General features: G+C 40.0%; 2 protein-coding genes across 2 annotated transcripts in view; both read left to right on the top strand.

Moving 5' to 3' along the window:
• The window catches only part of ppm1lb (protein phosphatase, Mg2+/Mn2+ dependent, 1Lb), a 53,534-nt gene extending 47,660 nt beyond the window's left edge, over positions 1-5,874 (top strand). Inside the window, exons 3-4 of the mRNA XM_061073697.1 lie at positions 1,996-2,157; positions 4,312-5,874. Coding sequence (XP_060929680.1) covers positions 1,996-2,157; positions 4,312-4,652 — 503 coding nt within the window. The 3' untranslated portion in view covers positions 4,653-5,874. The remainder of the gene's footprint in view (positions 1-1,995; positions 2,158-4,311) is intronic.
• Positions 5,875-8,198: 2,324 nt separating this feature from the next.
• On the top strand, positions 8,199-10,741 carry LOC133003875 (ADP-ribosylation factor 6-like). Its single transcript, XM_061073699.1, has 2 exons — positions 8,199-8,627; positions 9,820-10,741. Exons 1-2 carry the CDS (start codon positions 8,313-8,315, stop codon positions 10,126-10,128), a joined length of 624 nt encoding a protein of 207 aa, XP_060929682.1. The 5' UTR covers positions 8,199-8,312; the 3' UTR covers positions 10,129-10,741.
• Positions 10,742-11,058: the final 317 nt, after the last annotated feature.

Below are 11,058 nucleotides of genomic sequence, written 5' to 3' on the forward strand. Positions count from 1 at the left end.
GCCTGCCCGAAACTAAGCCAATAATTAACGTGAGCACGGGGTGCATTTGGGTCAGGGTGTCATCTTAATGGGAAACGCTGAACCTGTGCTTGGCATGGCTTGGCTAATTGGGGGAGGGTGTGCTTGCGAGGCACCTCAGTCTATCATCTTGATCGCCATGGGAACTGGCGGTTAGGATAATTAGCTGGACAGCATGGCACAGCGCAGCGGCGGATTAGGGATGCACACCATGATGAAACTAATAGAAATGGATTTTTCACAAGCTGTGTAAAAGATTTAGTGAGTCATTTACAATTAAGTGGCAGCAATATTTACTTCATTCATCGCGTCCAGCTCCTGCTCTCTCTCATACTTATTTTCTGTTTCCAATTTCCCCCAATTTTCCTGTTTATCACTTCTTCCCAACGCCAAATAGTGAGAATAATGAAATCCTTGTCTTTCTAAGAAGTTATTAATTTGCTCTTTATCTCCTCACAAGTCTCCTCATCCTCTGGCTCCAACGTCTCTTCTGTCTCTCTTTTCATTTCGCTGTGTGTGTCATATGTCTCCCACATGCTGACTGTACCAGCTGAGCTGAATGGAAGAAACAGTCATTGGGGAGATAGATGTTTTTCATTCTGGTTAATACGCCTGAGACATGGACAGTCAGTCAACATCACACCAAGATGTGCAACTTAAAGTTTCATCCACATTTCAGAGCCGAATGTGGCTTTAGTCTTTTCTCCACCACTAAAATCCCGATTGTGTCTCGACTGTATGTCCCATTTCCCGTCTTCCTCCATATACCAATCGCCCAGCTCTCTGTCTGGGTGGCCCAGTCTCCTCTGTTGCCCTCTGTCTCCAGTTTTGTCTTCGCTATGTGTGACCAAACAGGCAGATCTGTTCTTCCTCTATAGGACTGTTGGATCTAACACAACAGGCCTCAGATTCTGAGTCTAGGCAGTGTTCTCTCTGACTTGGAGGCCGAACAAAGAGAGGAAGGAGGAAAAGAAATGAAAGCGTCCAGGCGAGTGGTGCAAGGAAGAGAAGTTGCTTCAAAGAGTTTTTGCAATATTTGCACACTGCCCCATGTGTTCCACTTGAGTGCAGGAGAGGAGTGTGTGTGTGTGTGTGTGTGTGTGTGTGTTAAGAAGAGTAGTGTGTCTTACTGAGGTTAGGTACTTGTGTTACTCAAGTTTTTATCAAAGGTTGCTATGAGTTAGGGTTGCGTGATCCAACAATATGCACCGTGAGCTTAGATACATTTGTCAGATGTGACATATATTCATGGTCCCATGAGGTTGAATCCTAGCAACTCTAGTGATCCACCGAACTGAACTTTCCATCGGCGACGCCATGAGGCAGACAACATTTGATGTTTTGAATGAAATGTAAATTAAATATTGAATCAACTTGTGGTTGATCCCCTCAGGATGAATTCAGATTTTTGTTTCTCTAGCACCAGCATCTGCTCAAAATTTGAAGTTTCCAATTCTCTGATTTCTGATCAGCCTCAAGTGTTATAGTGTTTATTGCTTATTATCACATGTTAGCAGGCATATTATACTTGCTGAATATAGTCACCATTGCCATTATGAGCTGATTTACTCCAAACATTAACATTCACCTCAAAAAATAGCTCTATTGTTGTATGATTCATGCAAAAATGTTATCTCCCCTTAATTTGGCATGTATTTAATTATCTACACTGTAAAAACACACTTCCTTGTCTGATAATTTTACACATAAATGATGTGACAATTTACACATAGAGGCTCTTTCTTCATCTTTCCTTGCCTCCTCCTTAAGTACTAAACCTGCTCAATTTGTACATTTCATTTAGGTGACGAGACATCTTAAGAACATATCTGTACTTTCATATTCATCCACATATTATTATAATTAGTATTTTATTGTGTTCTATTTGTTTTCACTTGTGCACCTGATTAAAGTTTCCCACCTGGGATTATAAATGACTGAACTGAACTCTCCCCCCCTCCCCTCCCTCTGCCTCAGGTACCACATGTCTGGTGGCCCTGCTGTCCGATAAGGAGCTGACCGTGGCCAACGTCGGAGATTCACGCGGAGTCCTTTGCGATAAAAACGGCAATGCTATTCCTCTATCGCACGACCACAAACCTTACCAGCTCAAGGAGCGCAAGAGGATCAAGAAGGCTGGTGAGTGAGACTTTTCTCAGCTGGTTTTGAGCAACAGAAAAAGGCTTTAGATAAAACTTAGGGGAATATCACCGCTCAGATTGTTGTCATGGAAGCATAAAATAAGTTCTTATGATCAGAGCTCAGAATCAGTGCTCGGTGTGACATCAAAACCTAGTGACTGATAACACAATCTGATTCCAGAGCAGTGCACGTTATCGAATGCATTCAGACAGTGCACAGTATTTAAGATGCATCTTGAGGCATAACTCTGCCTGCTACCATATCTGCATTCTCTCTGTGCTGAGGAGAGTTGGATGCCAGATTACTGTGTGGCCAGCTCACCATCTCCACCTAATGGTCTGATTGGGTACTGAAACTAAAACTTGAGATTTAGGTTGCATTATGGTGCTGCCTTCTCAACTGTTTATTCAAGAAACAGGCTTGCAATTTTAATTCCGCAGATATTGACATTGCCTCATGGTTTTGGTGACTTTCATTAAGTTTTTATGTCCAGGAATCATGTGTATACTAATAAAGATCACTTCTCTCGCAGGATAACATTATCTTGTTACTGTGGTGGTTTTTACTACGTCTCTGTGACACTTCCGTGCTAACACAAAGACACATTATACCAACACCATGGGTTCCCTGGGTAGAGCTGTTAATCTGATCAGATTTGAGAGGAACTTGTAGCTCATATTTGCATTTTGAACGAGGGAAATCAGATTTTCTTGAAAACATTGATGCTCCTCAAAGCCCAAATAATTGTTGTCTGTAGACATTCTTGTCCCAGTAGACAAGAATGATTTACAGTTTCAATTCACACAATCTCAGCAGTATTATTATTAAAAATGCAATGTTTCTGTCATAGACTTTCCTCTGACGTCAGACTCACAACATGAAACAACTTTTACAGCAGCTGCAAACTGCTACAACAAATTGAAAAGAGTGAAATCACAAAGGAGATTTTTACCATCAATTAAAATGGTCCTTAACTTAGACTAACTTATTTTTAAGATCCACAGGATACAGTGGGACCGTTTTGTTTGCGTATTTATAGTGTCATAGAATAACAGTAATTTATTATTATTTAGGACATAATCATTTTATGATTATGAGTTTTTCCAGTTTTCCATTAATTTCTTCATGGAAAAAACAAAATTGTTGGATGAACTTTTTTTTTTTTAATTTGACTTTTTCTGACAGTCCTTTGATTGAAATGTTGCATTTTCAATAAGCTGATTAGAAATCCAAATTTTCAAATAAATACACACTTTTTTTAAGGTATATGAAGCAATTATTGATAAATAATGATAAGATAACTATGATGATAAAACTATTTAATACGTTTATTAGCTTAGCTACCCTCAGCAGCTAACAGCTCAGGTTAATACATTGGGTTTAAAAGACATAAAGACAAAGAGAGGAGACATAAGGAATGTGTGACGTCTCCTGTATTAGTAACTGTAGTTTATAAATAACATTATATCTATATAAGAGCTGAAGAAGCTGACAACACAGGGGTCGTGTCCCCTGCTTTTTCTGGCAATTTGGGGATTTGAGTTAGCTAAGCGGAGATTATAATAGAAGGTTACACTTAATGGGATTTGAGAGGTGGGGGCTGGCAGCATTATTTTATAGCCTGCAGTGGCCTGAACTCTCAACCTCAGTATTTTTAAAACCCTGGCTATGACCTCGCTCGGCAGGATCTGGGGAGGCAGCCTGACCTAGTATGGAAGTCTTCATCTACTTCAGTCATTTCCAGCACTATAGTCCCTGCTCACAAATCTGCCGGAGCCACTGAGGACACACAGCTGCACTCGCAGGATGTGACATGAATTGAAACGTATCCAACATAAATAAATTGTTCCATGAGCATTAACGCTGAGTGAAAACATGTCAGCGGCAAGGATCCATATTATGATTCTCCCTTTGACGTGAACGTGGTGGAGATGAGGGAACACGGCAGCCGGTTCAGATGAAGAAAAAAATTAATCTGGTTTCTTGTTGTTATTATAGCAGTAACACAGAAATCATCTGTTTCTCCTCTTCTCACGTTTGTGTGTCTCCTTTTTCTCACTTCCTCTCTTCTTCCTCCCCTTCTTTTTCCTTCACTTCCCACTGCTTGTTTTATCCTCTTCCAACCATTTCTTCCTCCGACTTCCTCCTCAGGTGGTTTCATCAGTTTCAACGGTTCGTGGCGCGTCCAGGGCATCTTGGCCATGTCCCGTTCTCTGGGCGACTACCCCCTGAAGAACCTCAACGTGGTCGTTGCGGATCCTGACATCATGTCCTTCGACCTGAACAAGGTACAGCCGGAGTTCATGATCCTGGCGTCCGACGGCCTGTGGGACACCTTCAGCAACGAGGAGGCGGTCCGCTTCATCAGGGAACGATTGGACGAGCCTCACTTCGGCGCCAAGAGCATCGTCCTCCAGTCCTTCTACCGTGGCTGCCCTGACAACATCACCGTCATGGTGGTAAAGTTCAAAAGCAAGGCCAGCGAGAAGTAGACCACCCAACTACCACATGCAGTATCAATATCTTGTTTGAATAGGCTTAAGAGGAAAGATTTACCGAGTGAGCCAACAACTTTCTGAGCAAGAACTATATCTCTCACAGATATTTACAGAGGTTTGCCCATCGACGCATCAACCACGCCCCCTACTTTACTTTTAATGAGGTAAAAGTGACACAAGTAAGGAAATGTCTTTTATTTGTGTATAGCCATATCTATGAGACACCGTTATGTGGGATTATTCACTGTCATGCAAATAAACAGATTGAGCTGTGCGTGTGTGTGTGTGTGTGTTTAGACTACCTTTGGGGACAGATTTCAGATTTAAAACCAGTGCTGGATGGCTGTGTCCACAATTGGGGGGAAAAACTTATAATTGGGTGAATTGTTACTAAAAGGTTTGGGTAAGAGTTAGGGTTATTCAGGTTTTGATTAGTGTAAAGTCCCAAAATTGACTGTGTGTGTGTGTGTGTGAGTGTGTGAGTGTCTCACATTAACCACCACTTCATTTATTAGCCAACAACAACCGATTTATTGGAACAGAATTTCCACTTCTATATTATTTCAAACGTGATGCCTTTCACTCAACATTGATGTGACCACTGATTAACTTTCAAATAAATTTTCCACATCTTCTTATTGTATCTATGTCCACCGGGAGACTGCACTGAAAATTCTGTAATTCAACACGTTTCATGCAAAACATGAATTTGAATTACTTCCCTTTATTCATAAAAAACGTCCTATAAACTTGTTACAATTATACAATTAATACATGTGCAGCAATAGAACAGATTACATTGTTACCTCACATTTGCTGAATGCAAGACTTCTCGATGTGAGAATGAAGTGTTTTGTCTTGAATGGCCCCCTCTTTACTTTTGAATGTTGTTTTTTCACTTAAAATAACTACTAGTTTTTGATTATCAATTATTTTGAAAACTGATCAGGCTCCTTGTAACAACTGATAATGTAGCATCTGTTTGATAGTAACGCAGCTTGTCACAGTGTCATTTTAAATGGTTATAAAATCGAATACAGTCTTTTGAACTAATACATTTCCAGACCGTGTGGTGATATTGAAGTAACATCTCACTGACAGCAATAACACTGACTTTAATCGTACAAACCTGTAAGAAGAAGATAAAATGTTGAGTTTTCAAAATAATAATAATAATTTATATAATAATTGGCCTTAATTTTATTACTAAATGATCGGTAATTTTACATTTAATTATTGGTTAACAACCTTTTTTAAATCACATATTGACATGCTATTCCATTATCTGACTTTTCCTACATTATCCCTTACTGCAGATATAAATATATTCAGACAACTCACTGTTGATGTGTCTCGTATTAACGTCACATTCGTGCAGAGAAAACTCATCATTCATCCCGACCGTCACTGCTCGATCTCCATTGCCCTTGACTGTGACTCAAAATGTAACAAGCCTTTGAATGAAACGCGTCATTGTTGCCTTATTTTTTTAACTGCTCATTTCCTGTTATGGAGTCTGCTGCCAAAACTACGCCCTCTGTTTTGACTCTAACGCAGTCGATCATACCTTGCACACTGCACGACCTCGGTGTGATATCTTGTTAACTCTGGTGTAGAATAGCATTGTTGAGAGAATGTCTCCGAGAGACAGGACATTGTAAGATGAATGTACATTCTGTCCTCGTGTTAGTATCACCCCTCCGCTGTTTATACAACAGTGCGCCTGCTCCGGGATTGTTTGACTTAAGAGATATATGCCAGATGATAACGGTTAGTTTGTGCTTTTTCAGTTCACATTCTTCCCTCCATGATAATGTATGTTACAGAATGTGTATGTGGCATTTGTACTTGTTTTTGTTGACTTTAATAAAACTGTAAAGAGAAGAATTCAGAAATTTTAAAAATGTAAATCGAAAAGGTAACATTAAAATGATAAATGATCACTTCCTGTGTTGTTTGTGACTGTTGACATGTACGACACAGCACAGAGACAACGACACAGCACAGAGACAACAACACTGAAGGAAATGGAAGATTCCACACAGATGTTTTCCAAATACACAATCCTGGCAACCCGATGTCCACCCGTTAATATACGACTTTTCCTGTAATTGTCGAGGAGAGCTGGAGTGTATCCCAGCTGACGTTGGTTGAGAGGCGGGGTTCACTCTGGACAGGTCACCAGTGCATCACAGGTCCATTCAAACACAGGGTGACTCCACACACACCATCAGAACCGGGAGTCATCCCAGAAACCATCTTGCTGTAAGGCTAACCACTGCACCACTGTGCCCCTGACCCAGTATTTCAATAAAAGAAGAAAAATAAGACAATTATTTTGAAAACAGGTTTGCACTTTGGCTGAAAAACATGAACATCATGAGAGCCTCTTCTTTTCAGAAGGTTCTCTGCTTTTGTTTTTTTTTTGTCTTTGTCTTGTTTTAAAGAAATAAAATGAAACTGAGGTTAATATACTGACAAGAATCAAAAAGGTAAAAAAATTTATGCTTTCTGTTTCCTATATGTTTTGTTTAAGGGAGTATATTGTACAAAAATAATAATGACTTTAATATAGCATAGAGACACAGACAAGAAAAACTATCTCCCATAAAAACAGCAAGAAAGAAGACGATTATAATAAACAATAAGACAAGTCTGTTACATTTATCTTGAACAGATTTCAGTTTGGTTATAAAAAGGAATCATGCATCTATCAACATCAATATTCCTATCAAATATCATGAAAGCTTGTACTTTACAGAAGGTAGTTGTTTATTCTATATTTCATTGATGTTATATATTCCTTTAGTTTAAGGAAATGCAACGTCTGAGCTCTTATACTAAAAGGCTTTATTTTAGTGCGTCTGTGCCACCTGCTGGGTGATTTGGAAATGATAACAGTCCACATTTATTACCACACTGATTTAATCAAATGGTCAATGCATTGGATGTACCGGTCAACAAAATAGATAGTACTATTAATAAGTAAGAATGTTATAAAATTCAGAATGGCTACAGAAACTAGTCATGTATCCAGAAATATAACTTAGCCGGCTCAGTCAATCACAATAAGTGGGACATTGTTGTACATGCGTGTTGATTCCAGATGACTCACTGATTCCCAGAAGCTCTTTGGAATCTGTAACTTCAGCCGCTATGTTGTGAGTCTAATAATAAAACCACATTTACAAACAGCCAAAATCTCCCTGTGATGTCATCGCTGGGTGACATCCATCCAGGAAGAGACACGACCCCGCAAACATGGACTTCCTGGTTGCTGCTGGTGTGTGTTTGTGTCTGTGTGTTTCTGTGTGTGTCTGTGTGTGTCTGTGTGTGTATGGTTGTGTATGAGATGATCATGGGCAGGTGTGATGTGACCCCACTGAGGGAGCTGCAGTAACCGGAGCGCTTCATGTCGCCCCACTTCTTTGCACCGTCACTCTGGATATAAATAGTGTTCCTGAAAGCTACGCAGGGGACAGAAGGAATCCCATCACAGACAGAGGGGAGGGGTCAATACGCCTGTGCGCACATAAAGCATACTGATTTCAGGCCGTGGTCAGAAGAGGCCAGACTCTGTAACCCTGCACAGTACCGAAGGAATCAAACACTAGAAGACATTCCTTTTTGGATATAGACAAACTCTACATTATTATGGGTGTTTGTGGATCCAAGCTTCGGAAGCAGTCGCAGGTCCTGATGCTGGGCCTGGACGGCTCAGGGAAGACCACCCTCCTCTACAAACTGATGTACAACGAGAGTGTGGTGACCGTGCCAACCGTGGGCTTCAACGTGGAGTCGCTGGAGACGGACAGGAGCAGCCCGAGCATGACTGTGTGGGACGTGGGGGGGCAGAGGAAGATGAGGCCCCACTGGAAGCATCACTACACTGACACGGCCGGACTGGTGTTCGTGGTGGACAGCTGCGACCAGACGCGGCTGGACGAGGCTCGCAAAGAACTCCATCGGGTAATTAAACCAAATGAGACTCAATTATTTCAAAGAGTAGCACTTTTGCCTCAGTTGGGTCTTTGACCTTCACTAGTGCAGACAAATCTACTGAAGGGGTCGAAAGTTTCTCTCTGCTCACTTCAAATCTGAGTCATTGTTTAAACTAGTTTGTATATTTCAGTATGCAAATGTCACACAGAACCTTTCAGCAATGATGTGAAATGAAGTGTGTTAAACTGAAACTGATGTGAAAGATATTTGCATATTCATAGATTCTGGATTTTCAACAATTTTGAATGAGGATATCATTCAACAATATCAGACTCTAATTATTATTCAAAGCAGATTTGGATTTAGTGCCTCAAAACTGCAGGACACATTTATTAATCTTCAATAAATGGTTAATAACACACTATAATAACATACCTGTAAGCTGTTTGCCTTGTGCCAAGATTATGTTGTAGTTTGATGGTTTGTTTGATTGTGAGCAGGATTATGTTAAAACTACTTGATTGATAACCACAAAACTTGGTGGAAGGATGTGGTATGGGTCAGAAAAAAACAACATTTTCACTGATTTTGTGTAGAGAGAGAGAGTAATAAATAGATCTTGATTAAACAAATCAGGCATGTTTAAAATGGTAGTGTGGAGAATTGGTGCAGCTTGATCGACTTTAAGGGGACTAGGGCCTTGGTGGAGGTATGTGCTCTACTGAGTGCCATTAGTAGTAATGCATTTATAAAACAAACAAACCGCATCTCCCCCTATGAGGCATCCATCACTGTGTTTACACATTTGGGAATGACTTATAGCATGGTATATAACCTGTAGTTATATATAATGATCATTTATTACACACATTTACAATTATTGTGTAAATTCCCAAGCATTTTTAACTGCTTTTACACATCTACATATCAAATAGACAGATTTAAAACTGCTCACATACATCTGTTCAAATCTCAGTTTCTTTCTTGAGAAATATTTGTTAAATACTATTTCAACTCACTGTCTGCTTAATGGATTATTATGTTTTAGCTAAATAGATTCAGGGATTATTTACTGCTAACAAATTCTACATTGAGGAAGATTGGTTTTAAGTGTTCAGCTGATGGGATTTGCAGCAAGAAACACAATATTTTAAACTAAAGAAGTTTGTCTTGCACTGTAGTAACTAATGTGTCCTGTACTGTTTTGTTCACCGACCAGGTCCTGAGATATGAGAGTCTCCGAGGCGTCCCTCTCGTTGTCCTCGCCAACAAACAGGACCTTCCAGCAGCTCTGAGCCCAGAGGCGCTTTGTCTGAAACTGGACCTGAGCAGAGTGTGTGACGGAAGAACCTGGTTCATCCAGCCCTGCTCTGCAGCCACTGGCATGGGACTGGAGGAGGGCTTCCGGAGGATAGTGTATCTGATGAAGACCCCACTGAAACAGACTCAAGAGGACATTAAGGTTAAGATGAGGTCAAAGGGCTTCAGCGCCACAGCCGTGAAGCAACACTTGCTCTGCAGCAGGTGATGGATAATAATCTCTCTTGACTCGTGTGGGAGGATTTGCTGATCGCCTCTGTGAGTCATCAGCCGACAGCCGCTCTCCAAGATCAAATGAGTTGAGGAGGTAATAAGATATTATGATATGCACACAGTAATTAGTGTTTCTATCTGTGAAAGATAAACCTTTAACCCTCACAAGCCTCACATGAATTATGAATCTGTCATGATAGAGACAAGTTGTGTCAACACCATGAGATTCTCAGTTTCCAAGACAATGAAAGTGAAAAACAGCAAAAACCATACCCAGACGTTTGTGTGTCTATAGGTTGTGAAGGTTAGCTGGACGATGGAGGGGAGAGTGTCTCTTTGTATGAAGATGACAAGGATTGTGTTATCAATCTTGGATTATCAGGGTAGTTTTGAGAAAGCAGTCAATCTGTCAATCAACGTTCAGAACAACCTGACTGCGCAGCCACTGTTCAAGCCACTGTTCACAGAGAACTGATTGATAACGAACAGGAGTGTTCTTTTCCATATGTGGACTGCTTCACTTTATTTCTATGCATTTATTTGTATTATTTTTAACATCACATAATCAATTTTTGATACTTAAAACAAGAATAGCCTTAATGTTGTTGCACCACATTTATAAAATTGTTGTCTTTCTTTTTTGCACTGAAATAAAGTTGTTCAATGTTTTAAATGTCTTGAATTGAATGTGTTGTTCCTTGATGTCAGAATGATACAAATGTTTACAATAAAATACAATTATGTTAAAATTGCATATACAAATTTCATGTATCGAAACATATTTATTCTCGTATCATACCAAACATATCACCCATCTTGTGTGATTCACGATTCAAAACTTTATAGCCATATCTATACAGTTGGTCCCGGCAAAAAAATACACACACACTCAAAATACATAGTCAATCCTAAAACAAATGTTAAA

This window comes from Limanda limanda, chromosome 6 (genome assembly GCF_963576545.1).
Source record: "Limanda limanda chromosome 6, fLimLim1.1, whole genome shotgun sequence".
Lineage (NCBI taxonomy): Eukaryota > Metazoa > Chordata > Actinopteri > Pleuronectiformes > Pleuronectidae > Limanda > Limanda limanda.

Coding starts and splice junctions, on each gene's coding strand:
- LOC133003875 (XM_061073699.1), top strand. CDS start 8,313: ATGGGTGTTTGTGGATCCAAGCTTCGGAAGCAGTCGCAGGTCCTGATG. Junction 8,628..9,819: donor CTCGCAAAGAACTCCATCGG/GTAATTAAACCA, acceptor TTCACCGACCAG/GTCCTGAGATATGAGAGTCT.